General features: G+C 40.7%; 1 protein-coding gene across 1 annotated transcript in view; it reads right to left on the bottom strand.

The window, feature by feature from the left end:
- Positions 1-258: 258 nt before the first annotated feature.
- Positions 259-27,857, bottom strand: part of TET2 (tet methylcytosine dioxygenase 2) — a 74,772-nt gene continuing 47,173 nt past the window's right edge. The window contains exons 2-10 of the mRNA XM_054824502.1: positions 21,511-24,907; positions 19,136-19,226; positions 15,598-15,691; positions 14,259-14,467; positions 13,298-13,448; positions 11,025-11,114; positions 8,310-8,447; positions 6,521-6,881; positions 259-5,230 (exon numbers count right to left, since the gene is read on the bottom strand). Of these exons, the coding sequence (XP_054680477.1) occupies positions 3,822-5,230; positions 6,521-6,881; positions 8,310-8,447; positions 11,025-11,114; positions 13,298-13,448; positions 14,259-14,467; positions 15,598-15,691; positions 19,136-19,226; positions 21,511-24,907 (5,940 nt within the window). The 3' untranslated portion in view covers positions 259-3,821. The remainder of the gene's footprint in view (positions 5,231-6,520; positions 6,882-8,309; positions 8,448-11,024; positions 11,115-13,297; positions 13,449-14,258; positions 14,468-15,597; positions 15,692-19,135; positions 19,227-21,510; positions 24,908-27,857) is intronic.

Below are 27,857 nucleotides of genomic sequence, written 5' to 3'. Positions count from 1 at the left end.
TAAAAATGCCTCCCTCCTTTTCTGTAAGCACAGGTTTTATTGAGCAGTAGCCTGGGCCAGGCAGCTAGCGTCCCAACCCATAGAGGCAAGGGTCCAAGCAGACCTAGGAACAGGTGCGATGTCTGGATCTCCGGTTTTGAAGTCCCTCGTGATGCATTTTGTTCCAGTGTGATGCTTGAGTCAGGGAAGATGGAGGTGGCTAAACCCGTGTGGGCGGTTGCTTCACTGAAAATTTTGGGTTGTCCTGGAATGTCAGTTGATGCATTCAATTTCTAAGCTGCTGAAGTATGCAACTTCCTCCGTTTCTCATAACACAGGTTTAGATTTAATTTCCCCAGGCTAGCAGTTTCCCTGGCCCTATAACTGTTGTCTGGTTCCCCTGGGGCTCTCGACTCGTGGCTGGTACTAGGGGCCACGTTTCACTGCACTGGCATTGTTGTTAGCTGATAAAAATGAGCGTGAAAGACAAGTTTCTGCAAGACAGACTTAGAGTGCATTAAATAAATATAAATTTTATTAAAAACACCCACATCTCAGCGTTATCAGGAATGATATAATAATAAACAGCTTTCAAATAACCTGCATTACATTACAATACTTACAGTATTTATAACCATCCTCAGATTCTTTTTATAGACATACCAAACATTTCATGAAAATGAATGAAACTAAAGTAAAAAAAAAAAAGTAGAACATAAGCATAGAAAATGCACACAGAAGTTCATTACCTTAGTGTCAAACTGCTAAAGTTTCCTACACAAGTTAACCACTAGCTTTAGAAGTGAACTTTATACCACTGTGCGTCAATCAAGATGAAAAATTCATTCAAGTAAAGTTGACACCACTCAGAAGCATCTTCAAGTATGGCTATAGTCAACCTGATAATCCTATACAAGCAATTTTATGTCTGCTTTGTCATTCGTTCCAACTGAGGCAGGGTTCTGTACACCAAAAATTACAGTTCAGGTATTTACAATACAAAACTGATTCACAAACTAAGCTTCCTGCTCCTGCTGCCAGCAGTTTGGCAAATGACGGTGCATGGCATATTAACCAAAGATCTACTATGGATTACATGAATAATATTGGACTTAAAAAAAAAAAAAATCACCTAAAGATGAAGATTTATAATGATTTAATTAATCTGACATATAACCATCTTTTTTTTTTTTTAAAAAAAGGTGAAACTTTTGTTTCAATGCAGTGGGTAAAGTCACAGACTGAGAATTAAAAAAAAAATAATTGCCATAATAAATATTTGACCATTAAACCCAAAGGCCTCCTTTGATTTACTCGAGTTAGGTTGTGATTCTGTTAGATAAAATTTCTTTCGACCAAACTTAATCTTACAGTATATTGCACAAGATATATCTGGGACATGGAGGTTTGCATGTTTAGGGAAGCCCTTGTACAGACTGTACCTTTTTATATTTTATTTTCTTTATTACAGTATCCAAGAAGCCTTGTTTAGAGAGTGACTTGAACAACTCTAGCAAACAGTCACTTGCCAAACCCCTGCCTTACATTTTTCCCTTTAATCAGCTCAGTGCATTCTACTTTCTTTTTTGTTTATTTGTTTGAAACAGGCAAAACATTCTAAATCTCTTAAACACTTTCATTACAATAAAAAGAGCTAACGAATTTACAAAATTAGTTTTAGTTACATCAATACATGTACAAGAAAAATTAGAGAAGGGATTCAAAAGAAAAGCATTAAATCCCTGGAAAAAAAACAACCCAAAACAAAACAAAAAACCCAAGAATAATATTTTTAACCTACAACAGCTTTACATACACACAGGTGACACATTGGCATAGGAGAACATGAGCTGAAATATCCCTGAATTTTTAGAACAAAAAAAAAAAAAAGTTGAAGTTCAAGTTATACTTGCTAAAATGTCAAGTATTGAGAGGTTTTTTTTTTGTGGTTTTTTTTTTTGTTTGTTTGTTTTTTTCAAAGGCTATTGGGGGGAAAAAGATGGTATACAATATATAAACTTTCACACTCAGTTCAATATCCTATTGCCAAACTAGTGTTGAGGTATATGACAAGTAGGAACATCACTCAAACCTTTTAATGTATTTTTAGCTCACATTATGATATATTTGTAGCAGGCTGAGTAGCACCATGATGTGAATTCAGCTCAAAACCCAAATATATATAGATTTAATATTTTTACAGTACTAAAATACTAAAGCATTGCGTTAAAAAAAGTTTTGTTTACAATTTAATTTACTATACAACTCTCCTGCTTTTTTTAATAGAAATTAATGATTTAAAACCACCACAGCAAGCCAGCTGCCTATTTTTTTTTCTATTTAATCAACGGAATCACACAGAACTAACCCTGTTTCATTCATCTTGTGTAGGCATCGGTCTGCTCAATCTTCCTGGAAAAGAGGACACTTGCACCGAGAAATGACTTACACCACAATGTACATAATTATCAACACAAAAGCAATCTGCCATTCAGTATTTGAAGAGCATACAGATCTTTTAAAACCAGCAGAAGCCCAAGCTAACTAGTTGTAATCTGTCGCATGCTGCTAATTATTACCTGTGGTTAATATAAAATTCTTTCCTTAAAACTGTACATATTTGAGCAATGAACTTGTCATAATAATTGTAGAAAACAGTTTACAGTATAGCTGTGTGAGATGAGCACCAGAAAAACATGTGTTTTGTGTACTAAAGTATTCCCTTATATCCAGTAAGCCCCATTTTTACCATAACTGACTGTATTAAAAATGGATATGTAGCCCACTAGCAGATGCATGGCTAAAACAAAAGTATTTAAAAGCTTTTTTTAGTTTAAAAAAATTATCTTTGCATTTTAAAATCAAAGTAAACTCTTTTTTTTTTTTAATGTCTTAGTACCTTAGCATTGTTCAAGTTGCCAAGCTTAGGTAGACAAAGTGCTTTTGAAACACTATTTAAAAAAAAATATCTCTCTATATATTTTATTGTCCTTTTCTAGGACTTGACTGGATGAGCAAAATCCAGAGGTCTTTGTAATTCCCATATGTTAAAAAGTAAGCTTATTTTAACACCAGGTAAATTCAATACAGACATGAATGAAAAGGTCCTCCCTGTTGTTGAAGAACATTTGACTACATCATTGACATTTTGTTATAAAGGCATTAACTGTTCGACTGTTAAAATAAAGACACCATTCTCTTAGATAGCACCATGGTTTTAGAATATCCAAACAAATTCAGTGTTTTGCTGTCTATTCATTATGTTTTATATTTATCTACTTTGTTAAATAAAATCAAGAGACTAATAAGTTTACAGTAAAAACTGCATGTTAAAAAGCCATAATTCCAGTATTTCAGTACATCATAGATTCAGCACCAGATGTTATTTTAAGATTCCTGCAGTTGTAATACTACAGTATTATTTTTTTAGGGTTTTTTTTGCTCCTGTTCCATGACTATGCAAACTTGATGACATTAAAAGTGGCCACAGATGTGCAAAACTGTAAGAAAAAAAATATCCATTTGCAGATTATCTCTTTCAGTAATGGAGCCAGTGTTTTCAAATGTAAATTGCGAAACACTTTTTTGTTTTGTTTTTGTTTTTGCATAGGATGCTTTGGTCTTGTTTCCTACGTGCCATCTGTGACCACTTAAAGATCAGTGGAAAATAAGTGCGCTAGTGAGATTACCTCTTTTTGCTGGTGTGCCGAGGCTTTTTCCACTGATGAGTTTCGTAAAAACACTGTTTTGTTCTCCACCCTTGCCTTCCCCAAAACCTACAGAAGAATTACCCTACCGACAAGGTGTTTTTTTCAAATGAGGTAACCAACAAAGGTGTGAAGTTAGATATATCGGTTGTAAGGCCCTGTAACCCGTGTAAAGGCATATGGAGATGTAGTTACTGTGGAGTCTGTGGTGACCGACAGTGTCCTTTGTGCAAGAGACTTGATGAAGCGCACGTACGTTGGCTCTGAGGGTTCGTGTGGCTCAGCAGGCTCCCGCTTTCCTTTTTTGCTGTAAGATTTCTGAGGCACGTAGTCTGGACCGTACTTTTCACATTCCTCCTCTTTCTCTCTTGCCTTCTCAGCCATCTTTGCCTCCCAGAGAGCCAGACCGTGTTTTGGCTCATTCATACTCTTGTGCTGGTAAAAGACAAGGGATATTCTGGTGGGATGGTTCCTGTTGGGGTTTTTCAAGGGGGTCGTTGCATGGAGCTCACGTTTTGCACACTCTATGAGAATTGACCCGTGAGATGGAGCAACTGCCACTCCTCCAATTTCTGGATCCAGAAAGCTCTGCTCGCTATCTGACCAGACTTCATCGGGATCCTCTGCTTTTTCTGGATTCAGCACATCAGTTTTATCTAAACCACCCTGGGGAGTAGTCCTATCATGGTTTTGACCTGGAAGCATGTTGGACAAACCATTAACTGCATGTGAAATCATTTCGCTATCCTTATTTTGGAGATGCAGTGAATTAGGAGGACCACTAAACATGCTTGGAGCAGAATGATAGTCATGTGCTAAATGTGGAGGGGGTTGCACGTGGTGATGTTCACTGGTTTTACTCATAGAGGCATACTCTATGCTCGGATTACTCAGGTTAGATTTCAACCTTGAGGCAACCTCCATAAAATGGCCATCAGGCTCATGGGTGGAGTAAGAGGAAAAAGACCCTATGTGGTGTACATTTGGTCTGATGGTGCAATTACTGAAGGAGTCTACCTGCATATTTTGGTTTCCATAATTCAAGTACTTGGGAGCAAAACTCTGGTTATTCCCAAACCTATGCTGGTATAATGTTTGAATGGGCGGTAGACTTAGTTTAGACATATGGTCTTGGCTCTGGCAACTATACAAGTCCATGTGCTGATGCTGGGAAGGGTAGGAGCCCAAGTAAGAGGGGCAGTTGTCCATAGGTATGTTTCCATTGCATTGGTAGGGTGGATATTGGTTATTTTGACTTAACGATCCCGAATAAGGGTTGATGGGACTGGAAGAATTCAAATAAGACCCCGCAGGCTGTGATGAGGTTGTATAGAGGTTCATGGGACTGGACCCTCCATAGGGATCTGAAGTGTATGAAGAGCTTGGATAAGCATTGGCTGGATTAGGCAACCTTACATAGAGATTTGCAGAACCTGAACCCGAGTACGAGTTAATAGGATTTGACTGAGGGTTGTTAGGGAGAGTGCGCTGTGGATGTTGCTGCTGTTGTTGTTGTGTGGCTGGTCCTGAAAGACGTAAAAGATCTGTAGATGTGAAAAGAAGAAGAAAACACACAACAAACAAGCTTTTATTTTTAAAAAATCCCAACAAACCACACACTTTGTGGACTTTTCATGATATGGATCTATGAAGTTTCTAAGAAAAGTATCTCATGATGATATGTTAACAGAGGTTCCCTTTCTCATATCTCAAATACCATCCTTTAAGAAGCTGAATAAATACTAAGGCTAGTCATCCTTCTTGGCATGTATCCAGTGAGATCAGATGCTAGTGGCAATGGGGAAAAAGAGGACAGTGCAATCTCTTCAGAGTCACATGCACAAAATCCAGAGAGTTGAATCATCATCTAAGTAGCCCATGAAATGGAGCATCAAAGTGCTCACAACAGCCATGCACAAGGTGACCTCCTTTTCACCAAGAATAAATAATTCTTCTCATCTATATTAATAGAACTGTCTCAAAAAAATGTCCCTAGCTTTATGTAAAACACCAATGGTGACGTTCACTGATAGAACAGTAACAAGTGAGATTAACTGAAGACATAAGAGCAAAACCATCATTCATTAAAGTGAAATGGCATCGTTTAACGGTTACAACCCTAGCCTGGGTCACGGGACAGCTGGCTTCTATTCATAGGTATTTCAGTGGCCTTCTGGGTGGCCTTGGATGTATCTCTTGTTTCCTGTCTGAGAAAGTTGCTGTAACAATAAAATAGTCGTGATGAATTCCTTTGCTCAGGACTCGCAAATCTACTGATGAAAACTGCCAGGGATTGTTAAGTGGATTTTTAGACTCTTACTTCACTATGGAAAAACCTGCTCTGCTTTTGGTCTTGAAGCAGAGAGTATAAATAGTGGTAAAGAGGTTAGCCTTGAATCCCCTCAAATTAGGAGGTTCTCTGTAACAGTGGCAGACAGTGAGTGATGTGTAGGTCATTCTTTCTTTGGCAGTGGCATCACACACTTCTCTTCGTGGCTTCTAGCACTACTAGTCTTTTAAAGGTGCTTTACAATACACTGGATGGCAAGCAGAGTTTGCAAAAGCACCAGGTTTCTATAGCTGTTAACTATCCAACAATAAAGGATTTCTCAAACAACATATTTTTTTGCTTCTCCAGAGTTGACCACAATTTGACACTCCAGTATTTATAAATATACAATATTGATATTTACTTTCAAGAATTCTCTTCCCTTTTCACCTTAAAATGTTCTTGGGCTGAGAATAATTGTTTTCTTGAGACTCGTTAGAAGTGGCCCTAATTTCTAGGAAGCTTACTGCTGTTGATAAAGATCCCGATCGATTCATGTGTTTACCTGCTAGCTGCTTTGCATGACCTGCTGCCTCCGAGTTGCCTTGCTTGTTGCGTGCTGCAGCAGACTTGTCTCTTTCAGCTTTGTTAGACCCATTCTCCAAGGAGGAAAGCTTTTCTGCAGCTGCTTTCTTTGCTTCTAGCTTCCTTTGCCGACAGGTCTTAACAGGCTCTGCTAACATCCTTACTTTCCGGCGAAAGGAGGTAAGGACCTGGATGCTGCCATTCCTCCTCTTCTCCTCCTGGCCCTCAGTGCTTCCGAACTCATCCACATCAGAGACTTTGTATAATGGGAGTACGTGGAGCTGCTCATCTTCTGGTGTTTGGCCAATTTCACGATTGTCTTCTCTAGTTAGTGTGCAAACCTGTTGGAAAGGTGTGTTAGAGTAACTCTCTCAAACCAGTCTGAGACGGAGATCTGAAATACCAGCCTGTGCATTTTACCTTGCCCTGCCACTGTCAGCGTTGGCATCTGGCAAGCTATTTGTAACCTGTGCAATTTATGCATATTATGGCAAGCCTGCAATTTCATTTCTTCTGTTGCTCTGTTGGACAGTGTTAATAGAAACAGAAGGTATATATATATCTATTTCTTGTACTTGTGCTCAAATAAACAGTATAGTTAGGAATTACCCTGATGTGAAATAAACTGTGTGATCCATTGTACCGTGGGGCTAGAGAGCTAAAACAGTGGAACCTGGAACCTTGTACTCACCTGAAGATTTTTCCGCTAGCTACCTATTAGAAATAGTGTGCAATATAACATACTGCCATTGTATTTCAGGGGCCTTACAATGGCAACTTCCAGGACTTTGCAAAGGAGCAGGTCACTATAATGTTAATAATAAGATTTAAGGAAGTTACTGTTATGTCATGCAGCATGCTCATTGTGTTAGCTCCAGCTAGAACAGGTATTAGGAGGATCGTACTGGAAAAAAAGATGCTGATACAGACGTATTCTGTAGCAAAATCATTGCATCAGCCATTTTTAGGAAGAAAGCTCAGCTAGAAATATTTATTGTATTGGTGGTGGTTGACTTGTCAATTAAGTCAGACCCTGGAAACAGGAAAAATGTAGTTGGTATTACAAAAGTAGATATTCTCTTTGGTCATAATAAGGGCTCCACTGTGAATCTAGGTAGTTGCTTCAAATAACAACCATGATGACTATTCAGAACTGAAGATTATTCTTTCTCACTGTATTGTCAGAGAGTAGGCAGGGAACAGAAACACATTGAAAACCAGCTTGTTTTTCTGGTATGTTCTACAGAACCTTTGCTGTACGTGCTAGAGATCAGAACCAAAGACACTAAAGGGCACATATACAATAAAAGTGATAGCAAGGCTTGCAGACCTTCTGCTCATCCCAAGCAGGAATAAAATCCACGACTTCTAAAACTCTCCTGGAAAGAAGTTATTTGTTTCCATTTTTATTTTATTAGAAGATATAATGCAAAGTTGTTAGGAAAAAAAAGTGTTTCAAGAGGACAAATATAACCCATTTTGTGCCAGGAATGCTGAAACAGGCACTTCAGCCCTGCTGGGACCCTCTTTCCATTGTCTCCACGGTTTCTCTTTTACCACTTCTATATTAAATCTTTCTTTAATATACCATAAGTCTCATTTGTTTGAATGAAAAAATATGTATGCGGTAATAAGCTCAATTACTGCTTAATGTTTCTTTTTTTAGCAATCTGCGTTATGCAAGTATAGATTTAAACAGACGGGAGATAATGAATTAAGTGTATGAAATTAGCGCGGGAGTAAGGAGGCTATATGCATCACGGACTTACCAGTGTACTCCCATTCTGCATATTGTGCAAGTCTCTGTGAGCATGAGCGCAAAAATCCAGGCAGGCAGTGACCCCTGAGAATGGGCGACCTTCTTTTAAACCCAGGCGACACTCAGGTGCTCTGTGTTCATACTCGATCTGGAAAGAGATGACAGGTATCGCTGCAACCGAGCTGGATGCACCAGTACACGGAATCGGCACTGAGTGCTCTGCTGTGGCAACATGCATGTCTCCTAATGCCTTGGAGGTGGCAACATACGGATCTTGAAGGCAAATAAAATCGAGCTATTTGATGACAATTTTGTATCTGTAGTTCAGTCCTTGCTGCTTTGTCCCGTTACCTTTCGTCTCTGGTGTGATTGTGAAATTGGCCAATAATACTTCTCCTTGTGTATTACTTTTGATTCTCTGCCAGTGGTTGGTGTTTTTACATGACAAATGCAGTGCATGGTTTCAGCGTCTGGCACTGTAAGAGTGATATGTTTGTGTAGATTGGAAATATACCAAGCTGTTAAGGGAAAATGGCTTTAGAAAACTGACTTCAGAATGACTTCATGAAAAATAATAATTTGCTTTTTGATTTGTAATATTTTGGCGTGCTACACATATATTTCATTAGCTTTAGTACAACTCTAACCCCTGACCAAAGCCAGACATAATTCAGTCAAGACAGTACTTTCTTCCCATGCACTGTTTTTAAGGAGCTTTACAAAGAGTTGATAATGCAACAATAAACCTTACACAAAAATAAAGGACTTTGTAATGGAAGATTAAGCCTTAGACAAATGAAGGTTTCACGTTTTATTTAGAAAATTAAAAATGAAACCATGTTTGTAAAATCCTCTGCTGAAATTCCTGAACCTTTCAAGTTAATGCAAAAAATCTACACTTAATGGAACTTAATGGATCCCACTTTAAGTTAAGGTGAAATTAGACGTTTTGTCAAGTCTTGATCCAAGATCACTAAACAGAGGTCTGGTCTGCTCACAGACCTTTATTTTAAAAATTTGGAATACTTACTTCCCTAGAATCTGAATATAAAAACAAAACAAAACTTGAAACATGTAAACTTCTTTGGAATTAACTGAGTGGTCTGGAACATTATCCAGACTATAACTGGCTGACTAAAGTGTATCGGTGCAACTGTTCTCTGAGATGTTCTGCTGGGTCCAGTTGGAAAAATAGACTCTTTCCAATTCTAGATTTTAATCCAGTAGTAATCCAGACTTGGATTAGAATAAATCTGGGAATTTGAAATATCTTTTCAGGGTTCAAAGGGGGGATTGGTTTTAGGGCTTTTTGGGTTTAGAACCTTTTACAATACCATACAAATTAGGCCTTGATCATCTCTCTTTAAAGCCACTGACATGAGCTTGATCAGGGTTTCTCCACAAATACAAGGTGTGCATGAAACCCCTGAAATAGGCCAAGCTATACGCGCGCCTTATTACACCAGGTAACTTGTAAAAGCATGTATTTTCAAGAAGTGTCGGGCAGGATCACGGCTTACATGGAGAAAAGTTCTTTTGTGAATTTTTGTGGGAAAAGCAGCCCAAACAAAGAACCATTTTATTGTTCACCACCCCCTCACTTTTTCTTCTTCTTCTTCTTTTCTTCTCTTGCAGAATGTCTCTCAGATATTTGGACAGATAACCACAGCTAGTGGGCACATGGCCACAGTTTCCTCCATAATGAGTCTCCAAACATTATCTGATCGGGTAAGTGAAATTGAGTAAGTCTGTATTCAATCTGCTTACCATGTCTAGTTGCTACTAAATAATGCAGTAAAGGAGTGAGTTTTACAGCAAATAAAAATGGACAGTTTTGCGTTACTTTACTGTTTCCATTACAGTTGAAAATCTGTCTGGTGCTGGTTGCTACAGCATGATGCTGGCAACAGGAAAGAAAGAAGATGTCATAGTTTATAGTGATGCTGATAGTTTGGAGACTGTAAGTTCTGTGAGTCTTTGTAACGGTAGTGAATCTGAGCAACGAAAATGAAGGCCAGCAGGTATGCGTTTTGCAAGGGATATGCTGACAAATTTTGATGCACGTATCTGAAAGACGTTTGGTAAAGAAATGCAGGTGAGAGACAGCCACAACTGGAAACCTCATAACAGCTCTGAATGTGCTAGTATCTGTGAACACTGCTTCTCAGACAACGTGCGTGCACGATCCCCTCATGCAAGAAGGGTGGTGCAGGCACTTGCATGCATATGCAGGGCAGAGTGTGTTCAAATGTGAAACTTCACTTTAGAAGCATGTTTGTAATGGTTATTTTGGTGAAAACTAAATTCGTCTGCCACTTCAGAGAGCAGAACTGAAACTGTGGCTTCAGGACTCGAGTGCAATATGGTACGCTGCCTTCTGGCACTGTTGCCAATCTCACACCATCTTCACGGCTGTTTTGCTAGTTTGGCTGGTGAATCATGCTGAATCCAGAAATTAGTGGTGTAGAGCTGAAGAGTTCTGCTCAAGTGTGAAGTAATTTTATTGTGTTGATGTAGGTGAAAAGATTTGTTCTATTTAGTGGACCAAATTCCACTAGTTTTCCTTTTGAAAGTATTTTAAGTGGAATTGTTCATTTCTATTTGTCTTTATGAATGCTGGCACAAAATGTACGTGATGGTTTGGTGCCAGGTTGAAGCACTGGGAAGTGTGGTAAAAATCAGGTTATTTGCATGACTGCTCCAATTCCTTTTTTCCCCACCATACCTGGTTGTTATACGCATCAGGTGCAAGCTTCTTGTAGGTAGGTGCCATCAGGGTTGACAGATTCTGCAAATTAGATTCTAGTTTTTCTTCCTGTTGGGAGATGAAATAGAGTTCAATGACATTTCCATACTGTATGTATGGGATCTAAGTTAGGATCTTTCCACAATTATGTTTACACTGATAGTTGTGTAAAGGCCTAGACCACTATCATTCTTGTTTAGACCATAACTGTTGTGAATCTCCTTTTAATTTTATCGTTTCATAGCCTTTAAAGTAATGAAGTGGTAGTGTAGTGTGATCCTTGCAAGAGGACATGGCATACTGTAATCTTAATCTGCTTTATATTAAGAAGAATCACATTCTTCAACATGGAAATGTTTTGGATCCAAGTGTGATGATCCTCATTATTTTCACAAAACTCCAACAGGGAAAATAATACCCTTCAGGAAAGCTTGAGAGAAATAATATCAGAATGGTCCATCAAGTAAATCTAGTTAATTTAAGGGGTTTGCACATTGCAATGACAGCACTTCAACACACTGAAATATCTTTTCATGCAGCAATTTAAAATTATTTAAATACTTCAGACTTCAGAAAGTTCCCAGTTCTTAAGCAATGAAGAATTGTGGATGTATCTAGTAGTTGGTGATATGGAGGTAGGAATGACCACACTTCTTTTTCTAAAAGGAGAGGTACACACTCTCAAAATGAAGGGCTCTTTAAAATTGACGAACTCTAATAACATACTCCAGAGTTGATCCCCATCCTCTTAGGATGAGAATCCCAAATTCAAAACCTTGCTTATGTGAGACCCTTATTTTTAGTTGAAGTGCATAAAGAACAGGGGCATGCTGGAGTGGTATACTTGTTTTTAGAAGTTTGTCTATTTTAGGAATGTGTGAAGAGCTGTGAAAAACCTGTGGGTTTGAGAGAGACGTGTTTGGTGCATTAAAAGTTTGTTGTATCTACTACTGTGGGACTATATCCTAGTTTGGAACTCCAAAATGACATTATGAAATTGTCAAAAATATATTGCTGTGACCTTGTGGCTGCTGCCACAACTTGGAGCTTTTGTATGGCCCGTAGGTTACCCTTTGTAAGTGTTACTTCTAGTTTTTATTGGTGAGGATCCTACTTGTGCTGTCTACAAACTGTCTATGCCATGGGACCAGCCCCTGGTCTGGATACATGTTTTGGCTGCCCTGACTTTGTGTGGGAACAAACCATCTTCCTTGCCCAGCTCTGGCTTCCATGGGAAGTAAATCCGGGAATGCAAGTTGGAAGAGTGCCCTGGCTCTGGCCAGGTATCCAGCTTAGAAAATTTAGGGAGTTTAGGACTGCGGGCTATGATAAAGAAGGCTTTGTGCCACAGCAGGATTGAAGGAGAGCTATTCTGTAATTCTTGGAGCCGTAGAACAGCAGTGGGGAGGAAAAACTGTATGTTAATTGTGATGATATTCTAAATAGCGTGCAATTCTCAGCACAGGCCATAGGATGCAGAAGTACCAGGCTCTCTGATCGTGTGAAAGAAATGCTCCGATTTGTGTAAGACATCAGCATACAGTGAAAGCTGTGGACCATTATGCATCAGTGCACAAGCAAGGTACTAAATTTGCGCGTGCTTGCCAAAAAACAGACTGGGCCATTGGAGCCTCCCAGACACATGACTAGCTGGAGGTGTCCAGGAGTTGCTGCAGTCATAACTTCAAAGGTATCTTGTGCCTAGGCTAAGGTCAATGTTTCTTTATTACTCTGACTCATTTTAAACAGTTGCCAGTTTGCTGTAACACAGAGCCCAGTCTGGAAACATTCAGTGGGGCAGGACTGTATGCAGAATGAGTCTTCCTATCCTCTTCTTCCTATTGTCATCTTGGGGTTTCACCATGTTTGTCTCCATGCAGCCTGCTCTGGTTCCCCGTTGCAATGCTATGTGCCTCCAGTTGGTGAACTTCCGCTCTGCCACTGGGGAATGCCCGATTGCGGGCCTAATACAGCCACAATTATTCAGGCCGTGCCCTCTCCTCTAATTGTGAAAGCCTGCAAACATGGTTTCAAGTCTCAGGGCTTTTACCAGCTGTCAGAATTTGGACAGTCAATTCAGCTGGCTCAGTGACTGGAATCAATCAGTTTTGACTGGCAGTTATTTAATTACCCTACATGTATGCCATTCAGGCAGGGCTCTGGCCCCTGCTCTCTTGTACTGTATCTCTATTTGCAGAGTGACAGAAAACATTTCCTTGCAAACAAGGCTCATTTTAGAAATGGACACCAACCTCTTTTGGGTCATCCCCCATCAGCTTAAACTTTCTTGGAATCTTGCTTCTGGCAAACTTACAACCATTGTAGTACATGCTCCAGGAGCAACCAAAGGAAAATGAAGCACCACAAGTTTCAGGGTCCAGCCCTTGACATGCGCAAGTCCGTCTAAAAAATAAGAGAATATGGCCATTAGCAGCAGGCTAATCCCGGGGCACGCCCGCAGTGGGCATCAGCATTCTACCAGCGCTCTGGGGAATCACTGCTCTTGGGTTGTCTTTCATCAGGAAATAATGAAGAAATGAAAGAGGGAGGCATACACATTACAACAGAAAAATTTACTGGAGTGAATCATTTCATGGTTGCAAAGCAAGGACTATGGGGTTTCTATGCTTCTGTGAGAAATCTGGCTTTCTCGAAAGATGGTATATTGGCATGGTGCCTTGTTAGGTAGTGATGTTCATGGTACCCAAAAAAGGCATATGCTGACGGCACTGCAAGAATGCGGGAGCCCTCCGACAGGGGCTAAGCAATAATTCCTGAAATATGACACTACCCATGAAGCTAAAGTAACATACGGTGATAGATATGTTAAATTTGGTATAAATGTTCTTCGCTGTCGGAAAGACATGAGAAAATGCTATAGTCCAATTTCTTTAGATTCAGGCTGGCTTCTGTAGGTTTACAGTATGATTTAGGGCATCTAGTTTTTATTTCAAGGTTGAAGTATCTGCTGTCCTGGGCCCTGCTGAGATCTATTCCTTTAAATATACTGAGATGTGTCACAACTCTGGGAAGATGTTTTTCCCTGATTTATAAGAACATTTGCTTTTCTCACAAGGTTTGTAGGTTTTCAAACTGCCTGAAATAGTTGGAAAGGTTATGCATATTTCAGGATGATAACATGAGTGGGGATGCCAGGTCAGAGGCTGAAGGTGGGGTTGCAAGTTTGGCAAGCATACCCTTTGTTCTACTTACTCTTCATTCAGGGCACACCGCCGGTTCGTGAGCGTGCCGTACTTCCTCAGGGTGTCGGTGAGTTCGGTGTAGAGCTTGTCAGCCAGGCTTGTTGGGATTCCCTCCCAGACCAGGATGAGAATCACAATCACGGCAGTCTCACATGTGTGGCCCGCTCGCTCGCGCACCAAGCAGAGTAATTTTTCCTCCTGACTGCTTCTGCGGACTACCTGCATGCACAGCAACACACCCCCCCGGAGCCCCAACACAAACAATGCGTTTCTTAATGTGAAGGGCAAGAGAACAGGAAACCTCAGCATCAGTGTGCATGTGGGGAGAATACTTCTATTTCTGTCTTACTCTCTGTTTCTGGAAACTTGGTCCATTTTTCTCATTTAGTGATATGGGCCGTTCTGTTTAATGAAGCTGACTCTAAGAGCCTAAGCTTGACTGATGGCATGGAAAGCCGTGGTGGTGGGAACCAGCTTTGTAAAGGTATTCCGTGTGCTCTGATTCAGTGGGAATATTCTCCTGAATTTGCACTATGGTACGAGTGGCCCCATTTGATTAGCAGGCAAAAGGAAGTGAGCAGTGAGATGCCTCCTCGCACAGAGGTGGATGGTGGACACCTGCGCTGAGGGCAGGAGCCATGCAGGGAAAGGCAGGCAGCTAAGGGAGGGACTAAATAAGGGACATAGGAGCTCTCTCCCTTCCCCTCCCGAACTTAAGCAGCTAAACTTGTAATTGGCCGCTCAGTTTTGTGACCTGCCCTTACTACATACAAACATTACAGTGATGACAGGAGCAGTAGATGTTGTTCAAATAAAAGTGTCCTTGCTTCTCAGTGCTTGTGCTACTGTGGGTATTTCTGAAAAAAAGGTGCAGTCTAGCGTGCATAAAGACTGTAACCATGCATCAGTTTTTCCTCATCCTGCCTTTCCCCAGCCTACCCAAACCATTTGCTAATTTGTGCCAAAGTCCAACAGTGTTTGCTAAAAGGGCATCCTAATGCCACTCAAATGGGGCATTTTAAAAACATCACAGTAGTGCACTTACTGGACTTATCTGTAAGCTAAAATTAAACAGCAATGAGAATGTCGGGTGTTGTGAATCTTAAATCTAAGTGAAACTGCCTTCCTTCTCAGGCTTTCATACCTTTAAGCCAAATTTTATTCTTGCTGTTCTCCATGCAACAAGTAAATGGAGTGTGAGAGGCAGGGCTGGGAGCAGGCTACAGGCGTCCTGTGGTACTGCTGCCGTTGAGCTATTTTAAGTGTCATAGTGTCAGCTATGTGCTGTCTGCTTACATGAACCATCATACTGAACTAGATTAGTCTTAACATTTGTGTACATCACTTACCCATTTAGCAATTGGACATCCTTGAGAACTTTTGCCTTCTTTCCCAGTGTAGACAACCCTCTCAATCCTTATAGCTTTACCTTTCTGTCCAAATCTTAAACAAACAAAAATATGTACAATAAGCATATTTGTCTGGTTCTGCATGAACACTGAAAAGATGGAGTACATTTGCCAGTCTTATCTTAAAAAAGATAAACACTATGAATTACAGGGAGGGATGCGCAATGTGGTTTATCTTGCTGATTTTATTATAGTGGTGGGTTGATATGTTAAGAGATGTACATCACAGATGAGTAAAAATTATCCATATCACATTTATATTCCCAAGACTTTTAACTGTTTCTGTAGAGAATTTGCTATAGATGACATTTGGAAAAGTGGACTTGAAGTGTCTCTGTTTTGGGGAGGAATTTTACATTTTTCTTTAATTTCTGGGTTAAAGTTACTACTCTGAAATGTATATAATTAAGTTGTCATGGAACAGCTGACATGCAGTAATCACTATTAATTTTCTGTGCTTGTTTCTGGCTTAGATACAGTGTGAATCAGTTAAGTCATGATTAACTTGCATCATATCCATTTCCTTTACTTTATCATCTGCTCATAAGTTGTTACTTATTTATTTCTGCCTGACTTCTATACTGAATTAGGATCACTAAGTGTGTTCAAATGATGCCGTTTGTGTGGTTTTTTGCGACCAAGGCGGGCAAGCTCAGCTCTGGCTGAAGCATTTAATCAAGGTGATTAGTCCATCAGGGCAGAATCTAGCCCCACATGCAAGTAGTGCTGTTACCCTGAGCAAATGGGATCCACTTTCCACATCTTCTGATGGATCGGGTGGAAATATGCAGCAAATCCAGCTACCACATTGACTTGGCTGCATTTTGGGGACTGGGCAAATTGCACTTCCATCCCCATTTCTTGTATCTGCCGGTCTCATTGGCCTTACCCTTTCTTTTTTTTCTTTTTTTTTTTTTTAAATAACCAAGTGTAAGGACTAAATCACAATCTCCTTGTTCTTTGCCTGTTACCTACAGAGCAATCAAGGTAGTTCCTTCCTGTTATGCAGCCATTTATTAATGCTTTGAGAACTTTTGACCTTTCATCCCTCTTGTTTTTGCACTAAAATCTCGGTGACATACTTAAGAGCAAATATTTGTATTTAAACTTCTGTCCTGTAAAGGAAATGAAAAATGCTTATTTTTAGATGTGATCTCATTGTGAAATTTCAGTGTCACAGGAAATTATACAAATAAAATCAAGTTGTACTACACATGTTCTGCAGGCAACTGTTAGGTCACTTTTTCCTACTTAGGCTTGGATGTTAGTATACACTTGTTTCTTTAATTAACCACATCAAAAAAACATTTTTAAATCTTAACATTTTCTGTCAGTTTGCTAATCTGGATTGCAGGACAACTGTGCGGATGCTGCTATAGAAATATGTTGTACATTACACAATGGAAATGAAATGGACTTTGTCTCAAATCTTTCCAACTGTCACAAAGGAATTTGTGCCTGATGTTTGTCATGCTTGCTTTCAGGCCATATCTGATTGGCTTTAAAACCAGAGCAAAACTCACTGAGCATGAAGTAGGGATTGGGAGAAGGGAGAGGTAAAAGGTATGTATCCACTATGGATTCTGCAAGAAATTTGTTCTGGTATAGCTAAAATATTAACTGCAAGTCTAAATCCAACTCTTGGTTTGTTTGGTAGTGCTGATACCTTAAAAGTCAATATTCAATATAGTCAATATTCCCATATTCAGTTGTGATTAGTGTCACCAACTGCACACATGTGCTTGAGAGTATCTTTATAGTTAAGTGCTTTTTTTACTCAGGGATACAAAATTAACTAACGAGGAGGAGTTCTGGAGTTCTTCAGTCAGGGAATCGCACAGTTCATACCATATGAACAGTTGAAAACTAGCCATTGTTCAAGTGGCTGCTGCTATACTCTGCTGAACCTGGCTGAGTAGATGCATGTTATCTATAATCTCTCAGGATTTCCTTCTGCCAACATGAAATGAAATTAAATGCAAAAAAAAAAAAAAGAAAAAAGAAAAAACAGGAAAAAAAAAGTGAGGTCAATATTAAGGATGAAAAATTACATTCCAAAGTAAAGAAATGATTTTCATTTCTAGTTTCATCTCTAATAATTGACATGACATGAATGACTTTCCTCTTTTATTTATTATATGTAAACACTAAAGAATTAACCAGTCAGTGAGAGTGCTGGAGATAACAAATTGTAAGAAGCTTCTCAGGAGGGTCAGTGTTCGCTTCCCCTTTGCAGGAAGAAGCCGATTTATGTAGCTTACATGCATTCAAGCTGCTCACAGAGCTGAAAGCAAGTATTGGGGCAAGCCCTGCGCAGGAGTCGCAGGGAAGGAGGTGCTAAGAAAGAGAAAGGACCTTAGGACTTAGGGGTAATCTGAAGGGTTTAATATGCCCTAAGCAGCCCATGGTCGAGCAGCGATGAGCAGAAGCTAACAGACCTTGCTAAGAAACGGCGCTCCTTAGCTCAGACACAGCACTGCAATAATGCCCGTTTGCTTTTGGTTCTGCGTTTTTGGTTCTGGTGTTTCTTTGCAGTTCTGGAGTCCAGATTTTTAAGGTATTACCAAATCAAATTCCCATCTGTCTCTGACTTACTGGGGAGCTTTTTGTTTGCTTGTTTGTTCAGAGGGGAACTGAATTCCCAGATACCTCTCAAAATGTGGCCATTAATGTCTATGCAATCCAAAAGCTACGAGTAAAGCAGAATGCAGAATTCACAGTGCAGAAGTCACTTTTGTGACAGTTTTTAATTTAAATACTTTAGAAAGGCTCATGGGTTTTGCACTTCTGCATCTTTTTAAATAGCACAGATCATGTATCCAATCTGTGCTGTTCAAAATTCCTGGTTTGGTTGGCTTTGATGTAATAAATGTATCACGGGATGCAACATGATACAGGGATTGTCCACAATCAAGATAAGGCTGTTTTTGTGCAACTCCAAGGAAGGGGGATGTTTTTTCACAAAACTACTTATCAGTTCCTGGGCTGAAATCCTATCCAACAACTTTGTGGCTCTCCTCTGGACATGTCTGAGTTATACAGTACAACCCTACAGGGCTAAATCTACTTAGTAATTTTTTTGGGGAGAGCTAATTTTGGAGTTTGTTATTCCACTCTTCATCTTCCTTCTACCTTGGCATTCTCCTACCCAGAGGGAACACCAGGTCCGTGCCTGCTTTTGCAGCCATTGCCAACCGTCTTGCTTGGCAGGCTGGTGAATACTTGTTCCTGCTTGGGTTTGCTGGCATCTGTCTCAAAGTGCAGAGCCTGTGCCAGCCAGCAGACTATTAGCCCTGTCAAATATTGTGACTCTCTGGTGAATAGCACAGTGCGTAATGTTGGCAACACTGGAGTAGCTAAGCCTACAAGTAATTACTTGATTTGCAATTGTTTATTTCTTTATGTGCAAAAGCTGGAAAAATTCTGACATCCACAAAAGGATAAACGTTAATCTGCCCTGTGCCTTTGCACTAATTACCTTTCTTCCATGATTTCTCTAATAGCTGCCACATTAGGACCGGCTCCTAGATGGGTATAGAAAGGACCTTCATCTTTTTCAATAATTTGCTCTGTTTAAAACAAAATAAAGGTTATTACTTCGAAGCTTAATTCTTTCATGTAAAAAGTCACATTGTAAAGGTTACATCTAGCTCGTTAGAATACTGCTGTATGGGTCTGGGGTCAGAGTTTTCAAACACATGTCTAAAGTATGCCCACGCAATTTGTACAAAACATGCAAAGCATGTGGCTAATCCTGCAAATAGCCATGATACGGACTGTGTGCCTTTTGCTAGCACAAACAGTTGTTTCACATTTCGGGCTCTACACTGAAATTCAAAAGGCATTCTCCTGTTATCACTGAACAATTGTTTCTCCTTCTCCCACTTCCTCCTCTCCCAGTATCTGGAAAGGAGGATAAATGGGATAATAACGGTAAATATTGACATTAGTGAGCTGTATGGTACTTGTTTTTCAGCAGACATGTTATGGTGTAGGAACCTACAGCTTGAGAAAGTGGCCAGTAAAGGTTATATAGAGAATTTCTGCCACCCACAGAAAGACTCTCTGAAATGAAAAAAAAAAAAAAAAAAAAAAAAGAAAAAGTTTGCTGAAAGAAATCCTGCACAAGGCTTAGTCAAAATGCTTGTATGCTAAGAACGTGGCCTCAGTTTTCTGTGTGTAGGTAGAACCATGTCAGGATTCACAATATATGCTATACATTTGGTTTGATATCAGGAGACAGGCTCCAGCAGTGAGAAAGAAGTGGCGAGGCTTTGCTTGGGTTCGGGAGGAGACGGTGGAGCTGTGCTGACTTGTCTGAGGGCTGACTTTATGCTGTCTGCCATGCTAACTCCAAAGGCTGGATGAGGTGATGCTGCCCTTGACGTACAGCCTCCAGAAGCATGATGAAGGCATGCTATAAACCTGAACGTGTCAATGGGGGAATGACTGAATTTCATCTTCCTAAGGACAAGTATTGGTAGGAAAGAACAATAAGCCCTATCGATTACGCTGTGGCACTGGGTTCTTCAAAGAGGACAGGAACTAAGTTTCATGCTCCTTTGTTTACTAGAGGGTCTGCTGAGGCTGCAGAATTAAAACGCAAGTGGAGAATAAGCTCTTTTAGCTTAGTTAGCGGTTGCAGTACTGGCTCAAAAAATAGTGAGAATAATGAAACGATTGCCAGAAAAACTTGTGCCAACTACGTTGGATAAGCTGTCTCAAGCAAAAAACCCAAACAACTTCAGTGTTTTCAAAAAACCTATGTTTTGTAGGTTGTTTGTTATAAAAAAGCAGAAGGAACAGCAAGGAACTGGCTTCCCGTTTTCTTCCTGGGAGCTTTGGAAATCCACTACCTCCTCTTTCTGTTCCCATGGATCATCTCTGAGACATAGCTCCAAGCATTCAAAAAGGCAGAAAGGTTCATTTTGCAGTTTTGGAGGAGCATTGGTTCAACTTTCCTCTTTTGTAGTTGGTACCAAATCCCAGTAATGAAACTATAACAAGGATTTTTTTAAATTCCCCCCCCCCCCCCCCCACCGCTTTTTGGTGCTGAACCTTTTTGTCTCAGCCTGAATAGTTTATCCAGTAGAGTCTGCAAGTGCCTGTTAGACCTGGCTATGTGCAGTGTCAGTGCTGTATGGAAGCTCAGGGTATGGGGCCATTCCTGTCACTCTGCTCTGCTTCCCTCTGCTCTATTCTTCCAGCTTCTGGAGATCAGGTATGCCATGAAAAAACACTGAGGCTTCCCCTTGCTGCTTTTTTGGCGCTGCTTGGGTAGGTTCTCTAAGAAACTGCTGATCTCTTTAGCCTTGCGTGAAAGGGAGGATAAACCCTTGCAACAAGTGAGGAATAATCTGTTATCCCTTCTTTGCTTAGGCTTTGCTGAGGGAAATTTCAGCAATTTCACTGTTAGAGCAAAAAATGGCATAAGGATCTCAAGTTTTGGATCCAGGACATATTTTATAAATGCTATATCTAACCTTGACAAATAAATTAGATTACAAAGTTATGACCTACTTTTTTTTTCAGCATGTTGTCATTACATGTCTGCTGCTCAAGGAGAATGGATGTGAGGGGATGCATTACTGGCCATAAGCATTCTGACTGAAAAAGCAAATAGGTAATTGCTTTATGAAATATTGAGAAAGGGCCTGTGTGTAGGGTTGGATAAGTGGAGTAGGCATAAGTGTATAAAATTGCAGTTTTATAAGTCTTTACTAATTACTGTTCTAAAAAAAACCAACCCAAAAAATCCTCCAACAAAAACATCCAACTAACCCCGTGATCCCAACTTGAAGGCTCATTTCCTTCCTGTGAACTAGTATGTTTTTAGTACATCTCAGCACTTACCAACACAGCTGCAAGATGGGAAATCATACTGGGTTTTGGCAGGTGTGTCCAATAAATTTTTTACAGGAGTATCCAATAACTTGGAAGGTGAGTCTAAAAAATTATTGAGAACAGTTCCAGCTGTTCTTTTGGTCGGGGTTTTTTCAGCAGACGAGTTGGCTTGCTGATCTAAGATTGGGGTCTGAGTGTCAAAATCTGCAGCACTGGTATTTCTTGATAGGATGGTAATAGGGCCTGCTGTTTCAACCTTCACATGTTTAGGTGATTTGATAGTAAAAGTCTTGTGATCAAACAGTGATTTGACCTGTATCTGTTTTAGCTGCTGTTCCATTGTCTCGATGATGCTCTTTTGTTGCATGTTCTCGCAGCCAAAGTGCTGATTCTCTTGTTTAATTGTTTTTTTCCACATTTTGTTTTCCAGCTGTCCAACTGATGGACGCATGCAGACATTAGACTTTGTGCCAGCCTCAATTTTTATAGGCTTGCGCGGTGCACCGGGACCAATCTCAGTTTTGGGTTGCTGGTATGCTTGTTGCTCCTGTTTTTGCAAGAGATGCCACCTTAGAGCAGCATGCTTTTGAAAATCCTTAGGGGTTTGGGACTGCAAATGACAGCTTCTCTGGTCTTGGGAGTGTGGGGCACTTTGCTGGCTGTGTGGTAAGTACCGCTGAGGAACCTGTGTAGCTTGTTGGCTTGGGAGATCTTGGTTCAGACTAGCACCATAGCATTGTGTTTGCTGGAGTGGCGGTAGCTGTATAACTGAAGCTTGTTGCATCTGCTGCTCTTGTTCTTGAAAACAGTGATTCACATCTTGCTTTGCGGTCAAGTTATTTGAAAAATACTGCACGTGTTGCAAGTTCTGCATTTTGCTGTCTCCAAATCGTTCGACATTTGCGGCGTTTTCTTTCTTCTCAGAAATCAAGTGCACGTTGTTTGGGCAGGGATGCTGCAGACTAGCGTTTGCTTTCTGAGTGTAAAGGGGAGCTTTGTTGTTCATGCTCGGAACCTGCTCTAGGCCTAGCTGAGGGTTATGCAGTGGGAATGCAGTTGATTTCATGTACTTATTCCCAGTTTGAAAACATTCATCTACTTTAAGCTGATTGAAGGATGTCCTGTCTAGCAGCTGCTCAGCTTTGCTTTGGGAGTGGGAAATGGTTTGGGGCATGTCTTTATTTTTCATTTGCAGAGCCTGTTGCTGGTTTGGGGTTAGCTGCGGACTGCACGGCAGTTGCACCTGCTGTGCCTGTTTTTGAAGCATCTGTTGCAAAATGTGTGAATGCAAGAATTGCTCATTTTCCCCGGGCTGGGGATTCAAGTGCTGCTGTTTCAATGGGGCCCCTAAAGGCTGTTCCGTGCGTTGTTCTGGTCTTTGCTGGAAATGGAGCTGCTGTGGAGGGTGTTGCTGCACTTGGGACTTGAGCAGGGAATCCATCTTCGTGAGCTGTGGCTGTGGTGAGTGTTTCTGGAACGGCAGCTGCTGGTCAGCTGTGGGATGCGGCTGCAGCTGGGAGGTCTCGCTTTTGTACAGCGGAGGAATTTGTTCCTGTTGCATTATCTTCTGGCTCTGGGGCTGTCCTGAAGGCCCCTTTAATGCATCAGGACTTCCAGCATACTGTTTTGTATAGGCTGTTTCGGCTGTGTTTGCCTGGAACTGAAGAATTGATCGCAATAATGCTTCGCTGTGCTTTTGGGGAGGCTCTCCCTGGCGGAACTGGGTGGAAACCAGTTCTATCCAGGCTGGTTTTGAGTAACGTTGAGCCTGTGGCACAGGCTCTTTCACTTGGTCCTTTTCTTTGTCGGGAGGAATCTCGAGTTCTCTCTGTCCTGGGAAAAGCTGATAGTGTTGCTGCAACTCATCCTCGCTTCCGCGCACTTGCAGGTTTTGGAGGGGAGGCTTTGACGCCGGCATCATTTCTTCTGGGCGCTGCTGAATTGAGGCGGCCATAGCAGCTTGCGGGTTGCTTTCACTGATATCTTGTTGTGACGTTTGTGCCTGCTGCGGAAGTCTCTGCTGAGGGTGAAGTTGTTGTTGGCTGAGGCCGGGACTTTCTGACATTGGTCCCTGTTGTTGCCCTTCGTTCTTTATCTCCCCAGGAAGAGTTTCATCACATCTGTTGTCATAGGAATGGTGTCCTTCTCGCACCACGACGGACAGTGCACTGTTCATTTCTGGAGCAGGAGGAGTGGAGGAATCTTTGTGAAACGTTGAGTTCTGTTTAAAGAAAGCACCATTTTTTTCTGCTCGCTCAGAAAACCTTTCCAGAGTGGCACTCTGAGCTTGCAGGTTACTGCTGGAACTTAGAGAGAGGTCTTGGTTGGGAGCCTGCCCTATGCTTCCACGAACAGTACTGTTTCCTACGGGTAACTGGTGTGGATCATAGCCCGGAATCTGTTGCTGTTGCTGTAGCTGTAGTTCTGGTTTCTGAAGCAAACAGCTACCTGGCAATACAGGTGGCTTACTGGAGTCTTCTGTGTTGTAGACCTCAGTAACCACTACAGCTGGCACTTGAGGCAGCTCAGAGTTTGAGGTCTGTGGGGAAGTGATCTGCCCTGAGGTATGGGATGAATGCGTTGTCTCATAGGACAACTCATTAGTAGCCTGACTGGTAATGGCATTGATATGAGATGTGTTCTTCTGCATTGCTATGGAAACATGTTCTGGATAATATTGAGACAGTGTTTTCTCCAGGAGTTCACCATGCATGCTTTCCATGGAAGAGGCAGAAACTGTAGCACCATTAGGCATTGGCACTGCCTTGTTCTTAAGTAGTAAGACAATGTCCCTGTTGTGGCAATGAATGTTTTCCCGCTCCTGCTCATCCTGAATCAGGAGGTCATGAGGGTTTTCTGAACCACCACTGTTGTATCTTGTAGACTGTATCAAATCTGAAACTTCATTTTCTTGTCCTGTAAAACTCTCGGGTTTCTTCTCACTGTAACAATTGGAGACGCTTGGTTTTTCATTACTATCCTCTGGCTCAGCTTTTTCTCCGTTTACCTCTTTGTCTTGTTTCGCTTTTTTGCTCTCATGAAGTCCATACAGAGAGGGCTCGCTAAAAGTGCGTTTTATCCCACCATTTTGCATATATTTGGAATACGCTTTCTTTTCTTGTAAAAGGTCGGGGCTAACGCGGTTGTTTGGACTTCCCTTCAGGTGGGGCACTCCATAATTGCTTTTAATGAATAGCCTCTTGTGGTCTCCGTTTACTTCAACTTCAGGCCTCTCTGTTGCTGGACTTCCATTCTGTAGCTTCACCGCAGAAGGCTCTGCCTGGCAAACGTGAGAAGGCTGCGGTATTAGAAAGGGACTCAATCTATTGCCGTCAACATGGTTGGTTCTGTCCTGTTCCATCTGGCCTGCTCCGGGGCCATCCACAAGGCTACCCTCTGAACGTATCTGAAAGAGAAAAGAAACAGGAGAGAATCTAAGTCAATTTTAGTTTCCATTGATGGAGAGTCAATTACCGACAATTCTTGCAGCATTCAAGCACCCGTTGTCACACTGACCAGCTCCCACATGCGACATGAGCCTGCAGGCACACCTGAAGGGTGTTTCACTATCCTGTCACATTTTGCAGCCCCGTGTCTCCCTTTTTCTTGAAGGTTTGTCAATGAAAAGATAGTGGAAATACAGAGTGGCTCCTTACCTCCATTTAACACACAAGCAGATATTTTACCAAAAAAATCTCTCCTAATGGTGCAAAAAATATTCTCTGCTTTTGAATGATTTGCATAGACTCCTCTGTCATCACTCTTTCTCCTTAGTAAGGCAGAAAGTTATGACAAAACCATGGTTCTCAGACTTGGTGCTAATCCCATTAGATTAAGTGTGCTGAACCTCTTTTGTGTTGCTCGAAGGATTATTGCCACCAAGCTTGAAAATTAGAGGGGAAACCCTCCTTTTTCCTGTCTTCGGCTGTCTGACAAGGTCTGTCAAAACTGGGATTCTTAAAGACCACGCAAGTGGCACGATACACGTGTGAGACAAAGCCGTGCTTGTCCGTAGGAACTCTTACTGTTCATCAACATCTTGGTAATGTTGACAGAAACAAATCGAGAGATTTCTGAAAGGTTTGATGGAAGTCGTATTTTTTTCAGGTATTAATATCCTTTCAAATTTACATATAGACATCAAGCATGGCTTAAACTATGCATTTGGGTTTTGAACTGAGCCCTGCAGCTGTGGAGCTAGGATTTTTTTCTTCTTTGTTTGGATGGAAAATCCCAGTTTCTCATATACACTTTATATTTTATTTATAAAATGAAGTTTTTCATTGGATAAAAGTACTGACAATGTGCAGGGAACAAATTCCATATAATGACAAGCTAATCCTGTTCACATGGGTCTTCCCAGGATTCACAATCTCAGTTAACATAGATAAAGCCCTTGTTTGACTCTGCTTGTAATTTATTCTTTGTTGGCTTTATGGTTCACAAATGACAGAAGGCAGACTGACAGAGGGTCTTACAGATGTGAGAGTGCACAGAGAAAATTTTGACTCGTGCATGTCTTTGTCCTGATGCTTTTATTTTTAGTTTGCATAAAGGGGAATCTGAAGGGTTCTCCATTACCAGGTAGGTCATCCCTAGTCTGACTGCAAAGTCAGGAGAAGCACTACATGTGGCAGGTATTGCCACTACATAGGAAGAACTATTCTACTGAAAAAATTCTCCCATCCCAGTTGCACTGCTTATGTATTTATCTTAATTTTATTTTTTTTTTCTTAAACTAATGCTAAGGAACATCTCATTTATAGTTTCCAGTGCAGTATTGCCTTACTCAGTTGAGTAATATGATTCTAAAATGCTTTTAAAAATAATATTAATTCATAAGATTCATTACATCCAGCAAAATCTCCTTCTGCCTGCAGCTCTCACTTCAGCATCAGGACAATTCAAACATACATTTTGACTGGCAAGCACCTATATGGTGACTTATATCCACTTCCTCCTTATCCCAAACTTGGTTTTAGATTTAGTTTTGACCTCCTGAAGTTTTTTTTCTTTTCCTTCTGTACTCAATTTATGTTTTGTATGACAGAAGTAGAGAAGTTCTCTCTGCAAGTAACAGTACTTAAAAAAAGAATTTCTGAAGGGAAGGCTAAGAATAGGGAGATGGAAAAGAATGTTTGTCCATCTTACCTATTTTCTTGACAAGGTAAGGTAGGCTTCTTGCCTTCTAGATATGTTTCACTATATTTTCCAACCTAGCTTTAAAGTACCACAAGACATGAGCCTTTGCAGCTTTCCCAGGGAGATGATATTCCATGCTTAACAGAAAGCAGTGTGAAAAGGATTCCTCTAATGTGTCATTCTAGGCCGAGCAGCAGAATGATGCTCCCAGAGTGTCTCAAAAATAAAATGTCAGTCTAATTTGGAAACCATTCTTTGCCTTTGCACCTTTCATACCTAGAAATGCAGCTGAACCACAACTCAGACATGAGCGTGTAGGCTGCTATATTTCACAAGTATGAAATGAAATGAAATGAAATAAAAAGCACTGTTGTAATTAACACTGTGCTGTCAAGCTGCTTCTAAAATATTTATTTCCTTAAAAAAAGTTTTAGTCTGTGTGATTGAGCCATGAGAAACTTCCTCTGGCCCTCAAAGTCTTCCTTGCTGCTTGTGTTCTAGTGTACCATGTGGGTTGCAACTAAATTCCTTCCGAGAGTTCCCAGACAATCTTTCTTCTCAACTCCTTACTGATAGGTAAAAACACCTTTTTGTTTAGAAGTGGGGGCTGCCCAACTTCTCTAAACTTAGCTTGCAAACCCCTCAAAGGAGCACAACTGTGCTTCAGAAATAAGTCTTAAGTTCATGCCATCCTCAAAAACTGCAAGGTTATCTTCACTGTGTGACAAGGATTATTAATGATGGTATTCTCAAAGACCTCATGGTATGAGTCAACCAGTTCTCCCAAATTCTGATCACCTCCAGTGTAAAAGGCACTGGTGTTAGACATTGCAAAGGACACCGGAGTCATTTGGTTCTTTAAAAGACAAAGTTAATTCATTGATTAAAAGTGCCAGATTTCCATTCTTTGAAATGCATCTAGGATTGTGGTGACTTTGCGTTAATACTTCTGTCTCTGTCTACACTCAGTTATTCACAATCCTTGAGTCACACCTGAGTACAAATCTTGCTCAAGCAGCTACAAATCAAAGCATTTATTTGTAATTTAAAACTGGCAAAAGACAAATGGCAGCGATACTTTTATTACTGGTTTTACTTGGGACACTATGAAGATATTCTTGATGCTACTATTAAGCAGACCTGGTTGCGCCTTGCAAAGTCTCTGTGCTCTTTTTCATAATTGTTGTGGGGTGAACTATCTGCCTCTCAAAGTA

This window comes from Grus americana, chromosome 4 (genome assembly GCF_028858705.1).
Source record: "Grus americana isolate bGruAme1 chromosome 4, bGruAme1.mat, whole genome shotgun sequence".
Classification (NCBI taxonomy): Eukaryota; Metazoa; Chordata; class Aves; order Gruiformes; family Gruidae; genus Grus; species Grus americana.
Note: the sequence above shows the minus strand (reverse complement) of the source record. Positions and strands in the feature narration are given on the sequence as shown.